At 46.9% G+C, this 25,924-nt stretch overlaps 1 protein-coding gene across 1 annotated transcript; it reads left to right on the top strand.

The window, feature by feature from the left end:
* Window positions 1–296: 296 nt before the first annotated feature.
* HEBP1 (heme binding protein 1) lies at window positions 297–25,924 on the top strand. Its single transcript, XM_026502387.4, has 4 exons — window positions 297–524; window positions 9,702–9,840; window positions 11,602–11,782; window positions 25,333–25,924. The coding sequence occupies exons 1-4, from the start codon at window positions 447–449 to the stop codon at window positions 25,502–25,504; spliced, it is 570 nt and encodes a 189-aa protein (XP_026358172.1). The 5' UTR covers window positions 297–446; the 3' UTR covers window positions 25,505–25,924.

Raw genomic sequence — 25,924 nt, 5'->3', positions numbered from 1 at the left:
GGGGGCTACGGGAGACTTTGAACCTTGTCTATGCAGTCCGTACTGGAGGTAGAGCCTTAGGGTGGAGGACCGAAAAAGCTCCAGAGGAATCCAGTGGCTTAGAACTTTGGGGCCCAGGTATCTGAGAGTCAGAGCCGGGGTGGATGGGAGTACGGGGTGGCGGCGGGATGTAGAAAGTTCTCCGTCGCTGCGGCCTAAAACCCCAAAGCGGGAGAACGGGCAGCCAGGCCCCAGCCAGTAGTCAGACTCCGTAGAGGAGGAGGGGCCGGCGGAGGCGGGGCGGGGTCCCTCCTCCGCCCCGCCCACGACGCCCCGCCCCGCCGGCCTCCGAGCGCCTCTCCTCGCGTCGGAGTCCGAGGCGCACCACCGAGGCCCTCACCCGTGGTGCCCCAGCCGCTTTTGCAGTCCCGAGTCCGCAGGTGCGTCCGGAGCGCCGCAGCGACACCATGCTGGGCATGATCAAGAACTCGCTGTTCGGGAGCGTAGAGACGTGGCCTTGGCAGGTCCTGAGCAAAGGGGGCAAGGTAGGCCCGCACGGCTGCCGAGGACCTGAAGCGGGGCTGCGCCCCCCACCGCACCCTGAACGGGGCTGGCGCGGGTTCTGACGGGCAGGTGGGACAGCGGTGTGACCCCAGAATGTGCGTTTTGGCTTCTGCCGGGGACAAGGCCCTCCAGTGCCCAGCACGTGAACTGGGAAGGAGGAAGTAGAAGGGGAGTACAGAGCAGCAGGCTGAGGGCTCTGCTGGGAGGAGGGGAGACAAAGAGGTTGCTGTAAGAGAGGAGTCCGGCGTGGAGATATAACAGCGCCTGTTGAATGCATTCGTTCATTTAAACATCCGAAGCATTCTGATCATTTGTTTGCTGAGAGGCCTTCGGGTGCAAAAAGACCGAAAACGTGCTTGTCCTCAAGAAATCCCCAACTCCTGGAGAAATGAGTATAAGAGAACGAGATCTGTGCTCCACAGAGGTAAAATTCAAGGGAGGGAGCACAGGGGAAGCACCGATCCATTCTGCCAGGGGCTGATGAGGGGGACTTCCCGGAGGAAGTGTCTTCAGCTGGACCTCTGGGATTTAGGAGGGCACAGAAAAGGGAAGAGTGTGCGCAAAGGCCCAGAGCCAGTGGAACTCCCATACAGGATGGGTGAAGAGGGCATCGCTGCTGTATCCCCCCAAATTGACATCAGTGCTAACACAAGCAAATTGGACTGCCCCCTGGAAACAGAGAATCTGCCACTAGATTATAGTCTCCTTGAAAACAGGTACTTTGTGCCCTTTGTATATTCAGCTCCCTGCTCAGCACCTCCTATGTTAAAGGACTGTGTTGTCTGGGGGTCAAGTTCTGGTACTTAGTACAATGATGGTCACACAAAGCCCTCAACTAGACTCTAGTCTGGACTCTTCACGCTATAACCAGAGGCCTGTCACTTCATCTGTCTGTCTCTGAGTTCCCTCAGCTGTACTTAGAAGGACCAAGTTTAGCCCATATCAGGGGTGACGTATTCAGATGCCTACAAACATCCAGGCAGCCTTGGAAATGAGTGAAGCTGGCTGTGTTAGACTCTAAGGCAAGGTGGGGACTGAGGCAAATCCGAGAGAGAACTCAGAGCCCCCTCTACAAAGGGCAGTAATGTTGCTATGCAGGGATATAAACCAGGGTTGCCAGATTTTTAAGGAAAACCAGAAATCCAGATTCTTCATGTGAACTCTCCCAAGTTAAAATTAATGTATTCGACAAGTAGCTTTTGTTGAGTGTCATCTGCATGCCAGCCACTCTTACAGGCAGTGGGGATAAAGCAATGAACAAAACCAACCAAAATTCCTGTCCTCGTCGAGCTTACGTTTAATGGCTAATGCACGAGTAAACAGGCCAAAGGTATCGTTATCAGATCAGGCCTGTGAAGAAAAACAAGCAGGGAAGGGAAGAAGGAATACGGAATTTGAGGAATGAGGCTGTGGTTTTGAGTAGGGCAAATAATGTCAGTTTTACCTGTTGGCATCTGCCTAGGAATGTTTGTAAACTGCAGGCCATGGGATCCGTCTGTGGCGAGACCGTGCCTGTGTGCGGTGTGCATGCCAGTCTGTGGACTCGGCCCAGGAGTGTCTAGGATGCTTCTTGGCCCTAACGCTTCAAGTAAATCCCCACATTCCCAACAGCTCCCAGAGAGCTCTCCTTTCTGTAGTGGACCCCAGCTCCCTGGGTCTTTTTGGGTTAACAGACAACTGCCAATGCAGGGTCTGGGCCGTTCTGCTACCTGTCTGTCCTCAGATCCCTCCCTCGCCCATTCCCTGGGTCTCACTCTGGAGTCTGGAGTGGGGGTCGTGTCTCAGTCTGGAGTCTGGAGTGGGGGCCGTGTCTCGGTCTGGAGTCTGGAGTGGGGGCCGTGTCTCAGTCTGGAGTCTGGAGTGGGGGGCGTGTCTCGGTCTGGAGTCTGGAGTGGGGGCCGTGTCTCAGTCTGGAGTCTGGAATGGGGGCCGTGTCTCAGTCTGGAGTCTGGAGTGGGGGGCGTGTCTCGGTCTGGAGTCTGAAGTGGGGGCCGTGTCTCGGTCTGGAGTCTGGAGTGGGGGCCATGTCTCGGTCTGGAGTCTGGAGTGGGGGTCGTGTCTCAGTCTGGAGTGGAGGCTGATTCCAGTTGCCTACTTCCCAGGCTTCCAATGTCAGACAACTCACAGTGAGGTTCACCCAGGGGGAGGCACTAGTGGGAGATAAAAGGGTGGCAGGAAGGGAAGAAGGTGTTTCTCCCTCTCTTTCTCTGAACCATCAGGTCTCTGGCACCAAGAGTTTCTCTGTAGCTCCAGCCCTTTCTAGACAGGCCACCATGGTTCTAGCTTCCAGCGAGAGATCAGGTATCTGAGCTCAAGTAACAGAGAATCCTCCCTCTACTTCTCCTAGGTGCTCACCAGCCTCCGGGTTGCCTCACTGTTCCCTGTTGGGCATCTCAACTCTTCTGTTATCTATGAAATTAATTTCTCGAAACGAGGTGCCTCCGTTCAAAATACTCAAGTAGTTTCTGTTTCCTGTTAGACCCGTCATGATACGGTGTCACCCACCACTGACTTGGTGCCTCTGGGGATGAATACAGTTCCCTGAGAAGCATCTTCCCTCAACATTTGGTGGGAATATGGCACCCTATGGCATATTGCTGCCAGGCTGATGCAGATTGTTGAACCTGGAGGATCTCAGTTTCTGCAGCTGTAGATTGGGTATGAAAATATCTTTCCCATCTACTCCCAGACTAATTATAAATATTAAATTTCTAAAAACCATGAAACTGCGTTGTAAACTCATACCCCCTACAAATGTAGTAATATCATTATGTCAGAACTCATCTCAGCTCCGCTCTTACTAGCTGTGTGGTCACAGGCAACTTACTTAACTTCTCTGAAGCCAATCACGAGAGGAAGTAATAATTTGTATCTTACAAGAATGTTTGGAAGTTTAAGTGAGACCACCAGTTATAAGTAGTTCAACAAAATACCTAGCGCTTGGTTGGGTGTGGTAACCGTAGCGTCCCCCTAGTGTCACAGGTAATTTGGGGTAAGCTACTTAACTTCCTAAGCACTCTGAACCCTGAAATCTCTCAGCTGTGATATGAGAACAACAGTGCCTCTGTGACAATTACTCAACTATTCAAAGATACTCACAAGCCTTTTAAAAAAAAACAAATTCAGGGGGTTATTATTTTGAAGACAGACTCTCCCTGAAATTAACTCTCTTGCCCCAGATAGCGTCTAGGTCAGGAACCATTGCCCACTCTCCTGAGCCAATAGATGGCAGACAGTGGGCCCTCGGTAGCTCCGGGTCAGGCTCACCAGATGTTCAGGACTGATTGTGGTGAGGGAGCTCCAGGCTGCTGCGGAACTTATCAGGTGCCTTCCACATTGCTTCGGGAAGGAGGAAGGCACCCTGCTGTCTATGTTGGATTAGGTGGGTCTGGTGGATGCTCCGAGCAGGACTGATACTAATAACTGACATCTTAATGGGATTTTTTTCCAGCCTGTGCACATTGTTTAAGACCCAACAGCCAGGCTTTGAATCCTGGCTCTACCCCTTGCCCTCTGTAACTCGGGCATGTTACTTAACCCCTTGTGCTCCAGTTTCATCTGAAGATAAGGATAAAAACACTCACTTCTTCACAGGATCATTGGAGGGATTGAAAGAACAAATCCATGCCAAATATTTAAAATAATACCTGACACATAGAAGTACTGCGTTAGGTTGGCTATTATTATTATTATTTTCTTACAATAAGAAAGCTGGCTTCCAGAATTAACATGTACACCCACCCCAGCAGGTGGCAAGGGGAAAAAACTGACCTTGCAGAGGACCTTGCAAATCCCATAGCAAGAGGCATTGTTGCAAGATCCCTGCCTGGAATTGGAATTTGACCAGGGTTCCCAGGGAATGTTGAAAACTGGTGTTTGCAGCCATGGGCCGAATCCTTATCTGATTGGGAGCATAAGCTAGCTGGATCTGGGGCAGAGGTAGGCTGTTATTATGTTCCATGTGACAAGGACACACGCTGAAGACACTAAATTTGAAGAATCAAATGTGTGAGCTGTGTTAACTTAGGTGCTTTATTTTCTGCGGAAATAGAACTCTATTTAAATTCTGCTCCCTGGAGAACTAGTTTTGTAATATCCATCCCTCAAACCTAAATCTTCACAGTGATCCAGTGGTTCATATGAGAATATATGGATATAGATGCTATCAAAACGGGGGGGGGGGGGCGGCGCTGGAGTAACACTTCAGGACATTGTGAGTTTGCTTTTCTCCGGCATAGATAAAATTAGACTAATTTCTCATCTGTCCACCCAGCTATGTCTATTGTATTCCTTGTCATTAGAGTAAAACCGGGTTTTACTCCATAGCCTCCTTTCCCACAAATACTCCTAGTACCTACTATACGCAAGACGTGGTACTTGATGCTAAGAGATACAGTGGTAAACACAGACAGCCCCTGACCCCGGGGGGCTTATGGTTGCAGATAGAAGTTAAACACATTGTTATTCGGTTATAATTACAATAACTCTTGTGTTGTGAAAGTACAGGGGCCTCTAAAAATATCATGGGAACTTGTTTTAAATGAGGATCCTCTTCGAGGAAGTGACTTTTAGGTTGGGACTTTTTGGATAAGTAGGGGTCCGTCAGGCAGGGACAGGAAAGAGATACTCCAGGCAGAAGAAGAGGCAGGTACAAAGGCCCTGAGGCAGGAATGACCATGGCATTGAAGGAAATAGCAGAAGGCCAGTGAGGAAGTGCTCTGGGTGTGGCTGGCAAGGTAGATAGAAGCTAGGTGGTGCCTGGACCATCTGGGAGAGGTTAAGAACTTGGTGAGTGAGGACTTTTAGGTAGGGCATTCATTAACGTGTGACGTGATACGGAATGCTCTGTGTGTGTTTCCTGGGCAGTCTCAGTTTCGTTCACAGCGTTGTTACCCCTTTTGCTGATGACTCCCAAATTTATCTCCATGTCAGTCACCTGCTGAGCTCCAGACCCACATGTCCAGTTGTGCAATGGATAGTTGGCTTATTGTAGCAGGAGGCAGATGAACTGATAGAGATGAAAGGGCCCCTCTAGCCTTAGTGTTCTTTGCCTTTGGAGTTCATGGGAAGGAGGGATCACTCAGGAAGAGGAGGTGGAGTTGAGCCTTACGCATCGGTAGAATTATGGGGCGCCTGGGTGCCTGCGTGGCTCAGTCGGTTAAGCATCTGCCTTCGGCTCAGGTCATGATCCCAGGGTCCTGGGATCAAGCCCCACATTGGGCTCCCTGCTCAGCAGGGAGTCTGCTACTCCCTCTCCCTCTGTCCCTAGCCCCTGCTCGTGCTCTCTCTTGTTCTCGCTCTTGCTCACTTTCTCTCAAATAAGTCAATAAAATTAAAAAAAAAAAAGATTGGTAGAATTATCATGGGGGACTTGGCTCTCTGAATCCAACTGGATTCCCTTCTTAGCAGCCTTTCTTTCCTTGCCATGGACCTTCTGCCTGGGGAAGAGTTTGAGAGCGCAGATCACCTGTACCATCCCCAGATTCCTTTCTGCTCCAGGACCCCTCCCACTCAAAATCCCACGTTCGTATCACAAAGTCAGTTGAACGAATTTGACTTGCACTCAGATCACCATCGCTGGAACGAAGGTTACAAAATCCTCCCTATGGCAGCCTAGGAGTTCTTGAGGGGTCTGGCCCCGGCCAGAGTCTCCAGCCCCTTTCTTGCTATATGTCCTGCTTGGCAGCCTTTGCTCCAGCCCCAGTGAGCCACTTGTGTCCTTCACCTGCAGCATATTGTTCTCCTCTGCTCTCTTACACCTGTGGTGCCCGCTACCTGAACTCGCCCTCCCCGAACTATCAGAACATTCACTGCATCATACGATAATTTCATAATCTTCTCACCACCCCGCAAGACTGCCCATATCATATTAATTGCCAAATCCGTAGCACCTGGCCGAGGTTTTCAATAATATTTCCTCCATAAATCCGTGCATCAGTGACTGAATGTCCAGTTGGAGGATCTGTAAGCACCTCAAGGTCCGCCCGACCTAGCAAAGCACATCAATACACACCCTGCCCCCCAAAATAACCAAGGTAGTCCTTTTCTGTGTTCCCCTGCTGCCCTGCCTCTCCTCTTAAATATATCACCAGGTTATAATGTGGTTTCCTGGCTACTTTTTTTTTTTTTAATATTTTATTTATGTATTTGACAGAGAGAGAGACAGCCAGCGAGAGAGGGAACACAAGCAGGGGGAGTGGGAGAGGAAGAAGCAGGCTCCCAGCAGAGCAGGGAGCCCGATGTGGGGCTCGATCCCAGGACCCTGGAATCACGGCCTGAGCCGAAGGCAGACGCTTAATGACTGAGCCACCCAGGCCCCCCTCCTGGCTACTTCTATTAGACCGCACCCCGCCTGGTGTCAGAGACTGTGTCTTTCATCACTGTGTCTTAGCACCTGGCACGGTGCTCCGCACATAGTAGAAGCGTCTTTGTTGTTCCCTGAATGAATAAGAGAAGGAAAGAAGGAAAGAGCCAAGCAGCTCGTTTCTCCAGTGAGAGCCTATCATTGGTTTCTCCATCTGTGAGAGAAGCAGCTGCATTCAGTGACTTTAGGTGCCCCTGTTCGGAGTTGGACACAGGCATACAAATGTCCATCAGAAAGAACTAACTCAGTAGCTAAAGGGAGATGCTTAAAAGCATTAGGCTAGAGTTTGGAGATTGGAATTCTGGTTCCAATGTCACCACTTCGTAGCTATGTGTCCCTGGGCAGCTCGGTCCCTCCAGTTCTTCATTTCCTCTTTGGGAAAATTAGTTTGGTTGGATGAACTTTAAAACCACTTTCAAGCTGCAATTCTCTGATTCACAGAGTAGCGTTTCTGGAATTTTAAACATAAGTGGCAAGACTCAATGGGACCTCAAATGAAGGGTGAGTCTAGTCTCTGCTGTGACAGAGCCAGAGCCAGAGCCAGAGCCAGAAAGAGCAAAACACCCCAGGTTTATACAACATGGTTGGCTACCGAAGGCCCTTTGGAAATGTGACACTTTCCAGGGGGAGGACCTCACAGCAATCCTCGGAATTAGGAGCCACGGTGGATTTGATTTGCAGCTTCTTGATTCCTGGTCTGGTGCAGTTTCCCCTGCCCCACATGAAGGGAAGTGGATGAAACTGGCATTCAGAGACCTTTCCAATTTCCTGGGCCCCTTTCTCACTCTTCTCCTTTAATTTTGCGTTACGAAAAAAATAGGTATTTTTTTTTCATTCTAAACATCAAATTATAATGTAAATGTACTTCTCCAGACAATACAGGTCTCTTAGTCCCACAGTCCTACCCACCTCACCTCCAGAACGTCATTCTGTCCTCTTGGGAGTTGAGAACTTTCAGTCTAGGATGTCACAGGAAGGCCTGTCTGCCCAGCGGGGCGGCCACGTCCTCTCTCATGTGTCTATTTTTCATAGTCATTAGTAAGAGAGGCAGCTCCTTGATCAATAAGTAAACACCTACTGAGCATCTAATTTATGATGTTCCGTGGCATAGGTCTTGTCCACGAAGACTTTATAGCAGATTTTTCAAATTGCACCGGTGTTCCGTTACCAGATAGCAAAATCAATATAGACTACATCTTTCTTCTTTTAATGAAATAGAATAAAATTCACTTGAGCAGAGTAGAAGTCAACAGGAAAGAAAGAAAAGGCTACTATCAGAAAGCCTGCCCTCCATAAGGGTAAAGTATTAGTATGTGAAACTTCGTGTCAATTACATGTATGTTCTTGATGGGCCCTGATGTACAAAGGCATTTCTTGTTTTGGATCATGTTGTTTTTCCAGTTTGAAAAACAGTCTTATAGCGTATGTTCAAGGAATATGAAATTCTATCGTGAGACATCAAAGGGCAAGGAAGAGGAGGGGGGATGGAGGAGGGCTGCGTGGGTCCATAAGGCAAAGGATAATGACCTTAGGACAGACACTTACATGGAGAGTGGTCCTGATGGGTGGGGTTCCTGCCAGGGAGGAAGGCTTTGTGGGGAAGCGGCAGTGGAGCTGAGCATTCAGAGGGAGAGGGGTAAGGTTTAGTGAGATGACTTGGAATGAGGAGTCCTGTCTGGGAGTACAAATGAAGAGAACGACTCTGAGTCTTTTTTTTTCTTTTAATTTTGTGAAAATTGCCATGGGGATCTTTTATGTTTATTTTTTTTATTTAAAGCCAATTAATTAACATAGAGTGTATTATTAGTTTCAGAGGTAGAGTTCAGTGATTCATCAGTTGCATAGAACACCCAGTGCTCATTACATCACGTGCCCTCCTTAATGCCCATCCCCCAGTTACCCCATCCCCCACCCCTCTCCCCTCCAGGAACCCTCAGTTTGTTTCTTAGAGTTAAGAGTCTCTTTGGGTTTGTCTCCCTGTCTGAATGACTCGATTCTTCTTGACCTGCTGCCCTGCTTCTAGAATGAGGCTAATGCTGGGGCTTCGAGTTTGTGGCATTGTTGTTGGATTTCTTTCTTTCCTCCTTTCTAGTTTTCTTCTTCTCTTTTCCCGGCTCTCTTGTCATTCCGATGTTGGATCTCCTGGCTTGATCCTCTGATTTCCTTTTCTCTTCTGTTTTCGACGTCTTTGCCTTTTTACGTGACTTTCCGGAAGATTTCCTTCAGCTTTATCTTCTGACTTCTCCCCTGAATTTTTCATTTCTGTTATATTTTTAATTTCTAAGAGCGCTTTGATCTCTGAACATTCTATTTTTATAGCATTCTGGTTATGTTCTGAGTGGCTTGGGATGCAATATCTTCTCTTATCTCTGAGAATATTCATGATTTGAAGTTTTTCTCCCAACTCCACCTTTGTAAGAAATCCCAGAACCTTCTTCTCGTGGCCCTTCATACCCCTACCATCTCTTTTTTTTTTTTTTTTTTATTTGACAGAGAGACAGCCAGTGAGAGGGGGAACACAAGCAGAGGGAGTGGGAGAGGAAGAAGCCGGCTCCCAGGGGATGAGCCCGACGTGGGGCTCGATCCCAGAATGCTGGGATCACGCCCCGAGCCAAAGGCAGACGCTTAGCGACTGAGCCACCCAGGCGCCCCTACCATCTCTTCTACCCTGTCACCATGCCCAGGTTCATTATGGAAAGTTCTTTAGCAGTTCTTATGACTGGACCATTACTGCTTCTAGAGGAATCACCGGTTGTCACTTTAAATCTCTGAAGCATGTACATTCTGTCCCTAGGAAGACGTCTCCTTTGAGGAAAGGACCTGTGAGGGCGGGCGGTTTGCCACAGTGGAAGTGACAGACAAGCCTGTGGATGAGGCTCTACGGGAAGCAATGCCCAAAGTCATGAAGTATGTGGGAGGCACCAATGACAAGGGTGAGTACCTATTGATTTTGCTCTGGTCTCAGAGGCAAGCTTGCTAGGTCTCATGCCATCGGGGGAAATGCAGGGAGGGGCCACAGGGCACCTGTCACCACCTGCTTTAGCCGCATGTGAACTTGGGCAGTGTGCACGAGGGACGCTCTAGGAAGACCACACTGACTCCATCCCAGCCCACCCCTCGGTGTGCGATATCCCTGCTCCATATCACTGATGCATGCTTCTCTCCCAGGCGTGAACATACACTCTGGGGGTTTTAACCCTAACGTGCTTATGGTATCTTTGGATTGGTTGACTGAATGAAGAAAGCCAAGTCACAGAGCCAGGCCAGCCTCAGACTTGAGACCTCCGCCTCCAGGCTGAACATTTCTGCCCAGTCCCCTGTTCGTTCAATCTGCAGGGCACTGAGGCTCCGTGAGCGATGAGTATGGCAGGGGCTCAGCTCCGTTCTGGCAAGTGAAGGGCCTGAGAATTTTTAGGCTGTCCCACTCTTCGACATGGCAGTCTGTGCTGGCTGTGCCCCTGTTTTTAAAATGATGGGCCTGAAGTTTCAGTGTACCTGTCGGCATGTAAACCATATTTAAATATGAATTTTACTCTAAAGCTCTCTCATTTGGACTGCTCTTTAGAATCAGTGCAAACCCAAACCGGGTCAGAAAGCGAGGTGAAGAAAGAGATGTGATGTTTAGTTTGTAGGATATTTCTCAAGCTGGTAATTTAGGAAGTCAGAAACTGGTATTAACCTCAGCAACAGTTAGTAGCACCAAAGTAATCAGGCTTTGGGCAGTAAGTCAACCAGTAGGAAGTCAAGAAGAAATCTTTTCCTTCTTAATACTGTTGTAACTTTTTTTTAGAAGAGTGTATGTATAAAAATGATAAAATTCAGGGGCCCTGGGTGACTCAACCAGTTGAGCATCCAACTCTTGGTTTCAGCTCAGGTCGTGATCTCAGGGTCGTGAGATCAAGCTCCACGTCAGGCTCCATGAGCAGCACAAGTCTGCTTGGCATTCTCTCTCTCTCCCTCTCCTTCTGTCGCCACCCCAATAAATAAATAAATACATACATACATCTTTAAGAAAATGTTTTTTAATGATTAAACATAAAGAAAATCTTGAAAATAACAAAATAGTGCCCCGATCCATCTTTTTAAATAACAATCATTGCTGTCTTCTGAATGTATTTCTTTAGGGCCTTTTAATAGGCCTTTAAAATGTAATCATAGTGTTTGTGCAAATTGTATATCCTTCTGTTACTTACAACTGTTTTCCACTATTGCTAAATAGTCTTCTTAAGCTTAATTACTGATAGCTACATTATATTGCATCGTGCGCTTATAATTTACTTAGACGTATTCCTGTTTGGAACATTTATATGGCTCCCAGTCTCTCACAATTATAAATTTTGCTGCAATGAATATCCTATTACCTATAGCCTTTGCCATATTTTGGATTACTTCCTTAAAATTTATATTTAAATAGAAAGTAATTAGATACCGATATATTTACAGTCTTGATATATATTACCAAATAATTTTTTCCAAACACGTTGAGTCACTACACTCCTATTTCCAATATATACAAATAAGAGGTGTTTTATATATATCTGACTGTATATTTTTAATGCCTAAAAGGTTTGTTATTAATTTCAAGAACAAAAAAGACTGTCTTGGAGGAAGAATGAGACTGGCAGATCTTCCAGTCCTGAGCAAGTTCCGCCTGTAATACCCTCTTCACTCTGTGGGGTTTTTTACGTTTTCAGGAATCGGGATGGGGATGACCGTTCCTATTTCCTTTGCCGTGTTTCCCGGTGATGATGGCTCCCTACAGAAGAAATTAAAAGTCTGGTTCCGGATTCCAAACCAGTTTCAGAGCAACCCGCCAGTTCCCACCGATGACAGCATTAAGATCGAGGAGAGGGAAAGCATCACTGTCTACTCCCTGTAAGGAGATGATTCTTTAGGCATCTGAGGGTAACACCTGATCTCCGTAACCGCTCCTTGATCTTCTGCAGTGGGCATTTGCATGACATTGATATTTTATTCCAGTTTTATTGAGATATACTCAACCTATAACCTTGTATTGACTTAAGGTGTACAATATGTATTGCTTTGTTATGTATAAATATTATGAGATGATCCGCACAATAAGTTTAGTTAATATCCATCGTAGTTACAATTTCTTTTTCTTGAGAACTTTAAAGATCTGCATTCTTGGTAATTTTCAAATATACGTGACGGCGTTGTTAACTATAGTCCCCTTGCTTTGCATTGTATTCCCAGGACTAATTTATCTGATAGCTGGAAATCTGTACCCCTTGACCACCTTTCACCCATTTCTCCCACTCCCCACCCACATCCCATCTCTTGGCAACCACCAGTCTCCTCTCTGTATCTATGAGTTCAGTTTTGGTGTTTTTTTTTTTTTTGATTCTATGTATAAGTGAAATCATATAGTATTTTCCTTTCTCTGTCAGAGTTCTTTCACTTAGCGTAATGTCCACAAGGTCATCCCACGTTGCCACCAATGCCAGATTTTCTTTCTTTTTTTATGGCTGAATAATATTACTTTGTGAATCTATATACCATGTTTTTATCTATTCATCTCTTGATGGACGCTTAGGTTGTTTCCATGCCTTGGCTATTGTGAATAATGCTGCAGTGAACATAGGAGTACAGATATCTCTTCAAGATAGTGATTTCATCCCTTTAAAAAAAAATTTCTTTTTAAAGATAGTGATTTAAATTCCTTTGGATATATACCCAGAAGTGGAATTGCTGGATCATAGGGTAGTTCTACTTTTAATTTTTTGATGAACCTCCATATCGTTTTCCATAGTGGCTGCACCAGTTCCCATTCCCACCACGGTGCATGAGGATTCCCTTTCCTCCATAGCCTTGCTAATACTTATTTCTTGTCTTTTTGATACGAGCCATTCTAATGGGTGTGAAGCGATACCTTCCTGGGGCTTTAATTTGTATTTCACTAATGATGAGTGATGTTGAGCACCTTCTCACGTGCCCACTGGCCATGCGTACGTATTCTGGGAAAATGTCTATTCAGATCCTCTGCGCATTACTTAACCAGAATGTTTGGCCTTTTTGCTATCGAGTTATAGGAGTTCTTTATATATTTTGGCTTTTAATTCCTTATCAGATATATGATTTGCAGATATTTTCTCCCATTGAGTAGGTTGCCTTTTCATTACATTGATAGTTTCCTTTGCTGTACAGGAGCTTTTTAGTTTGGTGTCGTCCCATTTGTTTATTTTTGCTTTTGTTGGCAAATACAAAAAATTGTCGCCAAGACTCATGCCTAGGAGCTTACACCTTATGTTTTCTTCTAGGAATCTTATAGTTTCGGGTCTTAGGTTCAAGTCTTTAACCTACTTTGTATTGTTTTTTGTGACTGGTGTGAGATAGAAGGCCAATTTCAATCTTTTGCCTGTTGCTGTCCGGATTTCCAGACACCATTTATCGAAGAGACTATTCTTGGCTTCTTTGTTGTAAGTTGGTTGACCAAATATGCATGAGTTTGTTTCTGAGCTCTCTATTCTGTTTCATTGATCTATATATCGGTTTTTATGCCAATGCCATACTGTCTTGATTACAATAACTTTGTGATATAGGATATATTTGGAAATATATCAGGAAATATGCTTCAGCTTTATTCTTTTTTCTCAAGTTGGCTTTGGCCATTTGGGGTCTTTTGTCGTTCCATACAAATGTTAGGATTGGTTTTCTATTTCTGTGGAAAATTCCATTGGAATTTTGATGGAGATTGCATTGAATCCGTAGACTGCTTTTGATAGTATGTACAGCTTAACAATATTAACTCTTCCAATCCATGAGCATGGAATATCTTTTCATTTATTTGTGTCTTCTTCAATCTTCAATTTAGTTTTCAGTATACAGATCTTTTACCTCCTTGGTTAAATTTATTCCTGGGTATTTTATTCTTTTTGATACAAATAGGATTATTTTCTTAATTTCTTTATATTATTGATGAATTAAGTTAAATACTGAGTCCTGACAATTTCTCATTTCATTTTCTTCCGCTTATAGCACGCAAACATTTGCATTATGTCTGAATAAATACTTTGCCAGTTGCCAAATTGACGTGGTTAGAGTATCCCCGCAGCTTAAGCTGAACACCTACATCAGCCACAGTAGGGAAATATCTAAGTCAAGCTGTTGTTTGGGGTCATGAATATATAAATGAGTATATGAATATATATATAGGACTTGGGGGACCTCCTTTTTACCCCATGCTCCCCTTGAACGCCAGAAGGGCAGGGAGTATTTGCCAGAACTGGACTGCCACCCCCTCAGTTGTTCATTGTCCATGGTCCTTTGAGCAGAGCACACATGCATCCTATTTTCATTCTTGTCCTGTTTCCAGGGCCTCATTTGGGGTCATGATCCTTTTGACTATAGAGCATAACAGGGGCCGATGGTTGCATGTTTTTATTCTTTGGGCCCCAATCTCCCTTCAGAAACCAAGTCTCTTGTAGAGAATCCATGACTCCCCATTTGTTAAGATCCTACTTTGCGACAGGCACTGAACCAGGTACAGTCACAGCCTTACCAGTATTCACTATAGGTGCAGATTTGGTTCTATTCTAGAATATCCTGAGGAAAAAGAAATACACAAAGAATCTTGTACCAGACAGTTTTTGTCCACTCCCAGGGGCCTCCAGACTTACTTATTTGGCTGCCTTGCCCCAACACTGCTACCTGAGGCTGTAGCTTTCTCTGGAACTGACACTGATGCTGGGAATGTGAGCTTGGCTGCTCTGGGCAGTCCCAGGCCTGGTGACGCACGCCCCCCAGAGGATAGTGAGTGTACTGCAGCCGGGCTGTGAGCCCGGGAACCCACACTCCTCTACTCCAGTCATCATTCCGACCTTCCAGCCTTCACCGCAGAGGCTGCAGAGAACGCAAACTCTAGGTCAAGAGTATGTTTCCCAAGGACAGGGACTAGAGTGGGAAAGCGAGGTGGCTGTAGCACAAAATTTAGGGAGGCACCCACTTTCACTGTTAACTCAGGTGCAGGATTGGCTGTGAGAGTGAGCACCTCCTTAAATCTTGGGTGCTGCGTCTCCTCTGTCTCACCCTCTCTCCGCTCTCTCGCCATGTGTCTTGGGAGGCAGCCTGGTGCACTCTAATGAGCAGGTGTATTTGAGTGGGAGTCCCACTCAGCGTCTCTAAGACAGTTTCCCCATCTGTTAAGTGCCCTTAACCACCTACCTCATAGGACTTCTACTGAAGAGTATCTTCCAGTAGCTACTAAGATGCTTCCGTTTTTACAAATAACTTCATGTGTATGAGCTGTGGGAGGTTTCAGTAGTTATTTTTTCCCTTCGCCCCTTTGATTTCGTAAGGAATGAGGTTGACGTGATCAAATCAGTTCATGTAAGACCTCAGGGAGACAGGGCTGTTGTTTTAGCAAAACCAGGGTAGTGAGCTGGTATGATGGTTTTCTTTAGTCCTTACCTTTTTAGTGTGGAAATTTTCAAACTTATGAAAAGATAGAATAAGATAATGAGGGACATCTGGGTGGCTCAGTTGGTTAAGCATCTGCCTTTGGCTCAGGTCATGGTCCCGGGGTCCTGGGATCGACCCCCACATCGGGTTCCCTGCTCAGCAGGGAAGTCTGCTTCTCCCTCTCCCTCTGCCCCTCTCCCTGCTCGTGAGCTCGCTCTCTCTCTCTCTCTCTCTGACAAATTAAAAAAAAAAAAAGAATAAGATAATGAAACCCTATGGAACCCATCACTCACCTTCAATGATAATTGACTGAAGGCCAGACCCGTGGGCTATGTACCCTCACAATTGCCATGCAGCCCCTCCACTGGGTTATTTCGAGGTGAATTCCAGACATCGTATTAATTTCATCCATAAGTACTTCAGTGTGACTACTAAAGACTTTTTAAAAATACAATCGTCATGTCTTATTACTCCTAAAATTTTAACGACATGTCATCAATGTTATAATAATATAAAATGTCCAGTGTGCAGATTTCCCCCACTATCTGATCATTTGTTTTTAAAGTTTGTTTGAACCTGGATCCAAATAAAATCCGTCCATGGCAATTGGCTGGAACACCCTTTAAGCTTTTACTAATCTGTGGTTCTTCACTACCACCCCTTTTCCTTTTTCATGGCTGCTTATGGATCATTTGTCCTGTGTTTCCCGCGGTCTGAATTTTGCAGACTGCCTGTCCATGGCATTTTAACGTGTTCCTCTGCCTCGGGCATTGCCTGTAAGTTAGCGGTTAGAACCAGAGGCACGGTCACGTTCAGGTTGTGCCTTCGAGTGGGATGTTTCAGACGTGGTCATGGATACCGCCATCGGGGGCTCGTCACGCTGGCTCACCTCTGTTTCTGTGACTCCGTGACTTAGATCACCCTTACCTAGATGCCTCGCTTCGTTAGAGTTGGTGAAATGATAGTGTGCTCTGTTTTTCCCTCACTTATTAGCTGGCATACTTTGATAAGGAGAAACCTCCCCTCGTCTGCTGTTTGGTTCCCCTGAGCTGCAGTCCCAGAGAAAAGGCCAGATACCTTCTCTTTAGCTCGTTGCCTTCTCTTTGTCCGTTTCCAGAAGAAGGACTTCATTCGTGGCCATCCTGCACAGGAAGGTGGCGCTGATCTCCGGTTTTGGAGGGTCAGTGTAAACATACGAATTTAAACGTAATTGGTATGTTTCAGGTCTTGGCAGTTGTTCTCACGGATGCTCACATGGTCCCATCTTTGGCCAGTGGGAGCCTCTTCAGATCGGCCCCTTAGTCCTTTTGACATGACTCTAGTCCTCGATGGTAGCTTCCTTGCTTTCTGGTCTGACAAGATGTTTCAAGCACATGTTGGCATTTCTTGCCCTAGAGTTGGCGTTAGCCGTCTCTCCAAGGAATCCTAGTTCCTTATGGTGGGACAGGGTGTTTCTCTAAAAGGTACTATTAAAGTCAGGTCTGTGGAAGTTTCCTGTTAATTCTCTGAAACCTAAAGAGACGAATGTGATAAATACGGTGTCTAGCATGGCTCTGTGAATGTTTTTTTAACCTAGCCCATGGTCCTTAATTAGCCTGTTATCCCTCAACTAGCCACTTGGTGTCACTGCACAGTCAAATGTGCATTTAAGACTACCTCACTGGGGAAGGCAGAGCGAATGAGGTATTAGAAGGCAAAAGTACTATTTCAAATCCATGGTAAGTGCATTAGATGGCAAAATTAATTCTAAAGTGAAAGCCTTGCCTCCTTAATTCAGGCTTCCTTTTGTATGACCTTGTGAAAGGATGTTCAAAAGGGATTATGCCTTTAATTTCCGTGGTATGTATTCCCAGTCAATGGATAGAAGGCTAAGAAGGAATAACACTATCAGAATCTTCTTAGGAGTCACAAGAGACAGTAGAAGTATCCTCACCCTTGTATGGGTGGCCACATTCCAGCTCCTCTGTGTTCCCTAAAGGCCGCTTAGGTGACAGTGCAGCAGTGGCTTCGACAGACCAATGGCAGGAGAGGGTTGATGGTTTTAGTGAAATGTCTGGGCATTAAAGGAAAGAGTTGGAAACAAGGAGTTCGTTGTCGGGGGGACTGTGATCCAATCCTAGTTCTTCTGCTCAATGGCCACAGGACCTTTGACGTGTTACCGAGCCGCTCTGTGCCTCAGTTTCCCCAAGTACGAGATGGGGTAAGAGTACCTAACGCCCAGGGCTGTCGTGAAGAGGAAACAAGGTATCCGTAGATGCCTACACGGTGCTGGACGTTAGGCAGACCCTCGGTACGTGTTAGCCTCTTTTCCTGTTCTTGACTTCACCTCGCTCTGAGAATCAGATAAAGTTGTACTAGAATTAACGACAAAGTCAAGCGACTACAGATACACTTCAGTTCAAACCACAACTCTAATAATTACGAGTTTTATAGCTGGGCTTTCTGAGCTTCGGTTTTCTCATCTATAAAATAGAACGTATGACACACTGTTGTTAGGGTCCAGCGAGGTGTGCGTGTGATACAACTATGTGAGCCACAGGGCGCCTAGGGTGCCGCTGTGGTTTCCCTCTCTAAATGACCAGCCCTGACCGAGGCCACCGGCAGCTTGGGCAGCTCAAGCTAGAGAAAGAGAACTTGGGAAGAAAGGGCCCAACTGCTAAGCCTCTAGGGTGTTCCATATTACCGCTTAGGAGAGCTATAGACCAGTGTTAGCCAAGTTCCTAGATAATTCCAGCACCCATCTGTAATCACAGGAGGCTCTGGCCACGGGGGACATAATACAGTTTTGCCTCCTTGGTCTGCTTAACACCTAAACTCTGTCATTTTGACTTCAGGGACCCTCACCTGACCATTCCATCAAAAATAGCACCCCTTCCTTTTCTCTCCTCTTACCCTGCTTGATTTTTCTTCACCTCACTTATTCAGATCTGCATTATATACCTATTTGTTCATGTGTTTATTGTCTCCCTTACTAGAATATTCTTGAGGGTAGGGTCTTGGGCTCTCCTCTAGTAAGTGCTCAGTTAAAAGTTCGGGAATAAATGAGTGAAAGTCTTGGTCCTGGCCTTCTCTGCAATTCTCTTTCTCTTTTTCTTTCTCTCTTTTTTTTTTCTCTCCTCCCTAAAGATCTTGGTCCCCTCCCATAGCTTCACCTGTCACCCTCATTGGTAAATCTCCAGCCTGACCTTCTCTCCAGCTCCCTTGAATGTCTTAGCATTCATCAGACTCAACGTGATGACCAAGATGAGGCCATTTACACACTTATTCATTCATTCAAAAAACCATGTTTCATTATTCACTTAGTCTGTGCCAAGAATTGTTTCAGTGCACAAAATAAAACAGGGAACAAGCAGTGTCTACTCTTTGAAGCAGGAAAAACATCCTAGTGGGGAAAATAGATGAGAAACAAATGTCTCTGATATTTCAGGCCTGTGTTCTTCATTTATTTTTTTTTTTAAGATTTTATTTATTTGTCAGAGAGAACGAGCGAGAGAGCACAAGCAGGGGGAGCAGCAGGCAGAGGGAGAAGGAGAAGCAGGCTTCCCACTGAGCAGGGAGCCCAGTGTGAGGCTCAATCCCAGAACCCTGGGATCATGACTTGAGCCAAAGGCAGACGGTTAACTGACTGAGCCACCCAGGCGCCCCAGGCCTGTGCTATTTCAGAGACGACAGGTGGTCTTTGTGGATGGAAATTATAGGGAAGCATGTTTCTTACGGAAAAGCATTCTGACATAAAGTATCTGCCAGTAAGGTGGACAGGTAACAGGGTGAGGAAGCCTTGCCTTGGAGGAATTCAGGCGTCATCTGCACAAACGTGCAGCAGTGACGCGGTGTAACGTGTGTGCTCGGTGGCAGCTTTGGTTCCATCTGGCACGCGTCTCTTGAGGACCTCTGACACTGAAGCCACCTCACTTCTAAGAGCCCTGCCAGTGACAAGATTCTGAATCTAAAACGCAGTTAATCACCATTTCCCCCCACAACGGGTCAGGTATCCCCCCAGTCCTTTACAGACGGGCGCTTGGAAGCGGCTTCAGTCACCATTTCTGGGGGCATGAGCCCAAGTCCACATGGCTGGGGCCGCCATTGTCTCCCAAGCACCAGCTCCCCTCCCCCCCCACCCCGGCAGGCATATCCAGCTAAACCTCCCCAAGGTCTTCCAAATCAATATGTCAAAAATGGAACTCCGATCTCCTCCCCAGACCTGCTGTCCTGTGTTCCGTCTTACTAAAGGTTCCCTCCATCCTCCTACTCTTCCCATTCAGATGGCATCCTGACTCCGTCACCTTCCACATCAACTGTTGGCCAAGTCCTAGTCACCTCCCAGCTGTGCCTTCCCTTCCCTCCGCACGGCCTTGGGCTTCAGCTCCTCTTGCCTGAATTATTGCCATGTCCTTCTGATCATTCCTAGCTCTCCCACCTCTGCCCCTTCCAAGGCCGCCAGCCCTAAAGCACAAGACCCATCCCACTACGTCCCCCTGTCTCTCAGCTCTGCTCATGGGCCTCGGGCACATGGTAGGCTTGGGACCAAAGTCTGAGCTGGTAATAAAATGAGATGGCAGATGGGTAGCCTTTGGGTTGGGTCCCCAAATGTTTCGCCAGGCAGCGAAGCCTAGTAAAAATGCTTCGTCATGGCATCTAATCCACAACACAGCCCCACTCCGTGTCCACCTGACCTCAGGGCATGCCCCCCCAAACATGTCCACAAGCAGCATGCACTTCCACTCACCCAGCTCCTCCCACAGCCCTTCTCCAGCCTCTGCTTAGTGGAAGCTGTGTGAGGCCAGGCATTTCTGTCGTATTGTTCATTGCTGACATCAAGAAGAGACGCTCAATAAACAACGGCTTAATATCAGGTCTTCCAGAACGCCTTCCCTTCATGTTCTCAGTCAGAACCAATCATTCCCTATTTCCCACGCCCGGAGCATTCCATCTGTTCCTTCTGCCTTCATTCTAGGGCTTCCTTCTGCCCTATATAATCTTTAGGTGTGTCTCTGGCCTGACCACTGCAGTTAGACCTCACAAGCGTAGACAGACGTCTTTATCATCTTTACAGCTCTGTGGTGTCTAGCTTGTGTTTTGTGCCTCGTCATGCTCAACTCAGTAAGCATGGTTCAGTCTGATGGAATGAAATGCCTTATGGGGTGACGTTTCTTTCCTGTTGACATGCAGTTATCATCAGCTCCTGGCCTTACACTTCCCTTGCCTAGAACAGAGCTCCACGCAGAGCAGAGCCTCCCCAAGTCTGTGTTGACTTGTTGATTGCCTTGGTCAGGAGAAGGTCAGGCTCAGAGCATCTGTTTCTCTCTCTACCCCACTGCATGCCTCAACCATTATGATTTCTTGCCTCCTGGGACCAAAGCCTCCATCTGTTCGCCGGCTTCACTGATGCCTGCCCCATCCCCGCCCCACAACCCCATCCAGACCTTTTTAGTTAGCTCCTTTTGTGTTTCTGGAATCCAGGGGGTGTGTGTCTTTTCCTTGGTTCCCATAGTAACCAAATTCTTTGTTCCAAATACTGAACTCTGATGTGGGGGGGGGAGATAAAATACAGTGCCATGTATTTTTGAAGATGGAGAAGGAGACTTGTTAATAGGCTTACAAAAATAATGTGTAGACTTCATGTTTATGTCCTTTGAGGAGCTCAGAGTGCTTTACGAGGATTCTTGAAGTCACAGTCAAACGTGCTTGTGAGGTCGGAGAGCTGTGGGCACTGTGTTACCCTCTGTGTAGGGCTTGGAAGCTGAGGCAGGGAGGAACGAGGTGGCTCATCCCCGAACAAGCTGAGAAGCTAGCCCTGGGCCTCCGTCTTGTATGGTAGGGCCATGTGCCTGGTAGGGGTTGGTTTTCTGGCTTGTTTGTGCAGTTCTGCGCTTGGGTGAGGGTGCCATGAGGAGAACACATGTATCTGTTGTTTCCCAGCCTATTCGCTTTGCTTGTTTTCTAGTAGAATGCTTCCATGATGAAGCAAGGGGGAAATTTTTATCCTCGTTATCAGCATCTCAGTCAGCCTGGGAATAAATTTATTTTTTTTAAGATTTTATTTATTTATTGGACAGAGAGAGACAGCCCGCGAGAGAGGGAACACAAGCAGGGGGAGTGGGAGAGGAAGAAGCAGGCTCATAGCGGAAGAGCCTGATGTGGGGCTCGATCCCGTAACGCCAGGATCACGTCCTGAGCCAAAGGCAGACGCTTAAACCGCTGTGCCACCCAGGCACCCCCGGGAATAAATATTTTTAAATCGTTTTTGTTTTGTTTGGGGAGGGTTTTTTTTTTTTTTAAGTGAATTTAAGAATCCCCAGATGATGACATTCTCCGTACCACTTGCTGGGTCGCTGTGTTTCTGAGACAACTCCTTGGCCCTTGCCAAGACCGCTTCTTCCACCCACTACCTGGGGACGAGGATTCCCAAGAGCAGCCTGCTGACCGTCTGTCTGCTCACCATCTAGGCCTCATCTCCCTCCTTTCTGTGATTATAGCCAGTACCTACTCACTGAAGACTCCCACCTCCTTCCCAAGTCGGGATCTCCAGCTCCAGTTCTTTCCCAGGTCTGAGGAGATTGGCACAGTGCCTGACACACAGTAGTTGTTACGTGAATGTATTTCACAGACGCACCTTCCTATCAACATGGCCCCCGAACCGTATTATTAACCATCCCCACCCCTCCTTGACTTCACCCTAGCATCCTTAGCAGCAGTTTCTGTCTAGAGATGTAACTGGAAACCCTGGAGAATCCTCGACTACCTCCCCCTGCCCTCCCCTCACATCCAGTCACCTCTCAAGTTTGCCTTTGTCCAGAGGCCTTTGCCATCTCGCGCGTGGCCATTCCTGGCCTCCGGCAATTCCGTCTCTTTCCCTCCACTGTTGCCAGAGGGATTTCTCCAAAACCCAACCTGATCATGTCAGCCCCTTACTTTCAAAGCCTTCGTAGGTTCACCCCTGCTTCTAGGATCAAAGTCCTTGGCACGGCATTCACGGCCCTTCCCAGTGTGGCTCCAGTCAATCCAGTTTCCTTGTTTGAATTCCCACCGCTGTCCCCTTAGTGTGTGCTTCAGATTTTATTCTATGAGTGAGTGTATGTGGAGGCAAATAGTCTTAAGTGCTTTCATCTTGAGGTCTATCAACCTGAAGACTTGAAGACACTAACTTATTGTTTACCCCAGAATTGTTGATTTAGCTAAGGGATCGGACGTGTGTCAGGCACTGTGTTAGGTGCTCAGGCTGCACCAGTGCACAAAAGCTGACAAAGATCCCTGCCTTCGTGGGGCCTATATTCTACTGGGAAACCCAGACCATAAACAATGAACACGGTAAATGAATTATGTAGTATTTTAGAAGCTCATAATTGCTGAGAAAGAAAGAAGAAAGAAAGAAAGAAAAGAAAGAAAGAGGAAGGAAAGAAGAAGGGAAGGAAGGAAGGAAAGAAAAAGAAAGAAAAGAGAAAGAAAGGAAGAGAGAGGAAGAAAGGTAGGAAGGAAAGAAAGAAAAAACGAGAGAAAGAAGGGAGAGAGAGAAGAAGGAAGGAAGGAAAGAGAAAGAAGGAAGGAAGAAAGAAAGGAAAGGAAAGAAGGAGGAGGGAGGAAGGGGAAGAGAGTGAGAAAGAAAAGAAAAAGCAAGGAGAAAAAAAGAAAAAAGAATGGGAAGGGGGAGTGGGGTTCAAGATTAAATAGGGTTTTGAGAGAAGGCCCAATCAAGAAGGTGAGATTGTTTATCAAGCCAGCTCTTCATCACTAGGCTCTCTTCCTGGGTTCCTGATATTACTTGAGATCCTCATCATGTCCCTCACCTCGGGAGGCAGGGAACTGGGTGGCTGTTCTGAGCAATTGTAAAGTAACAGTAATAGCTCCTGTTTGTTGTGGGCCTACTGTGGGCCGGCACTGCGCTGAGCAGTCCGCCATCTTGTCTCCCTTGGTCTTCACAACAGCCTTCTGAGATGGATACGATCAGCCCTATTTAACAGATGAAGGACATGACGGTAGAGAAGTTAAAGCATTTGCCCAAGACCATGAGCTAGAAAGGGGCCAAGGTAGGAGTGAGCGCACAACTAGCCCTTTTGCCGCCAACTGATGAGTGAAGGTATTTGAGGACCACTCCTTCTTTGGACGTTTCCAAAATTCAGTAGCGTAGAGAGCCAACATGGTTCATTTTCAAGGATAATAATGGAGGGTCACAGCATGAGTGCGGGATACAGGGGGCACTCACCGCCTGCTCCTCCATTCAGCACCTGCTTCGTGTCAGGCAAGGGGTTCTCAACCTATAGACGTTCTTTGACAATAATTCCATTGTCTTGCAGGCTTTTACGGTCAGAACAGTCTTTCCTTAATGTTTATCCTCGGTCTACTGATCCAGTTTCCTCTGGCTTGAGCCTTAGTGAACCTAGAGTTAACTTTCCTCATCTGCCTTGTGATCTTTCTTCAATATACTTGAACCAAACTTCTTCTATTCCAAATTGGTCTCGGCTCTGTCTGTGTACTAGCAATTTGTCTAGACATCTAGATTGAAAGAACCAATCCCTTAAAGATGAAATCCTGGGTGTTTTTACATCAATAACCCTGTAATCAAAATGCTGAATGCTTGTCGAGCATGACTAACCACTTCTAAAAGAGCAAAGCGTGACTCAGAGAACCCCACCAAAAATAATGCATTTGGCCTAATCTTGGCCTGGTGCAGATTCAGACTTTTGAGTCATAAAGCTCATTAGAAATGGGGACATATTTGACTCTAATAAAGATTTTAGTGCAACCCAGATTTAGAGTGGTATATTTAGGGTAGGCCACAGGATGAATTTTGGAGCGTAGGCAGATGACGTAAGGAGGGAATAATCATCTTGAAAAGACAAGCTTTATTCCGTCTCTGTCCCCACCTTCTGCCATTAAGAGAAAAGCCTGATTTAGGAAAGTCTTTTTACTTACTAGAAAAAGAAGGCTTTCATGATTTGACCAGGAGAAGGGGTTTATTAGAAGTGATTTCTTTATTTGGCGCATGCTTAAAGCTTGCCAAGGGGCCTCCCAAGACTTCCTCGGGTCCCTGCCTTTGGTCGCTCTGTTTTTTAACAAAGCTGCTACTTGTCACTGCTGTGATGTGCTCACTTATCAGGAAGGATCGGCTGGGGGAGAAGATGAGCCGCCGCTTCACCCTAACTAATGCCCCAGCACCTTCCTCCTCCCCCAGCTGGACACAGAGGGGCTCGGAGGAGGAACTGCCGAGGCAAGAGAGAGCTGGAGAGAAGGGTGAAGGCGCAGCTTAGGGGAAGGTCAGCCTACCATCACTTGGGGACGGTTCAGGAAGGGAAGAGAAGCTCACACCGAGTTCTTGACTGCTGTGTTTCAGGCTCTGCATTCGAGTTTTTCACATCCATTATTGTATTGAATGTTCATAACAGCCTCGGAGGAAAAAGACAGCATATCCTGGGCACACAAACGAAGCTCTAGGGCTCAGGGGGTCAGACCCCGCCATCGAGGGAGTGGCAGATGGGCCGTCTTACTGCTCTACCGTGCTTGTCATAGTGCAAGCGACTCCTTTTTTTAAAGATTCCCCCCTTTCAATAAAATCTTTAAAAAAAAAAAAAAAAAGGCCCCTGGGTGGTCCAGTTAAGTATCTGCCTTCAGCTCAGGTCATGATCCTGGGGTCCTGGGATCGAGCCCCACATTGGACTAACTGCTCAACAGGAAGCCTGCTTCTTCCTCTCCCTCTGCCTACAGCTTCTCTCTCTCTCTCTCTCTCAAATAAAATCTTTAAAAAAATAAATAGGGTGCCTGGGTGGCTCAGTCAGTTAAGCGTCTGCCTTCGGCTCAGGTCATGATCCCAGAATCCCGGGTTTGAATCCCATATCGGGCTCTCTGCTCGGCAGAGCCTGCTTCTCCCTGTGCCCCTCACCCTGCTCGTGCTCTCTCTCTCTCGCTCACTCTCTCTCTCAAATAAATACATAATAAAGAAATAATAAATAAGATCCCCACCCCTTAGAGGTCACGTCTTCTCTTAACCAGCCCCTTGCTCTCTTCTACCTCAGGCAGTTTGGGGGTTACGCCAAGGAAGCCGACTACGTAGCCCACGCCGCCCAGCTGCGTACCGCCCTGGAGGGCACTGCCAGCTGCCGGAGCGACGTCTACTTCTGCACCGGGTACGACCCTCCCATGAAGCCCTACGGGCGTCGCAATGAGGTCTGGCTGGTGAAAGCATGAGTCGTTCGCTGCGGTACGACTTCCGGGACGTGTGTTTCTGCGTCCGCTTCCGCCGGGGAGAGGGAGGGGGCACGGCTTCCGACTGCATCTCCAGCGTCGCCAGCTCCCCGTGTCGGAGCCTGTACTGCCAACTTTCTGAAATACGCATATTCCGCCTGTGCTTTCTCTCCTGCGGGGAGCTGCGGCAGCCAAGATAGGCAGCGCCCTTCGAACTGCCTCAGACAGTGCAGCGGCAGATCGGAAAAATCCAGCAACGTTTTCTCAGCTTTCTGGGTCACTCAAAACTGATCTTTAGAATAATGATCGAACCTGTATTTTGGGGGCGGAGGAGAAAGTGTGATTTGTGCATGATCTTTCAGCTGTGATTCTTACAAGACCTTTTTCTGTAAAGAAACTGAGAATAAAGATCTTTGACTTAAA

This window comes from Ursus arctos, unplaced genomic scaffold (genome assembly GCF_023065955.2).
Source record: "Ursus arctos isolate Adak ecotype North America unplaced genomic scaffold, UrsArc2.0 scaffold_26, whole genome shotgun sequence".
Lineage (NCBI taxonomy): Eukaryota > Metazoa > Chordata > Mammalia > Carnivora > Ursidae > Ursus > Ursus arctos.
Note: the sequence above shows the minus strand (reverse complement) of the source record. Positions and strands in the feature narration are given on the sequence as shown.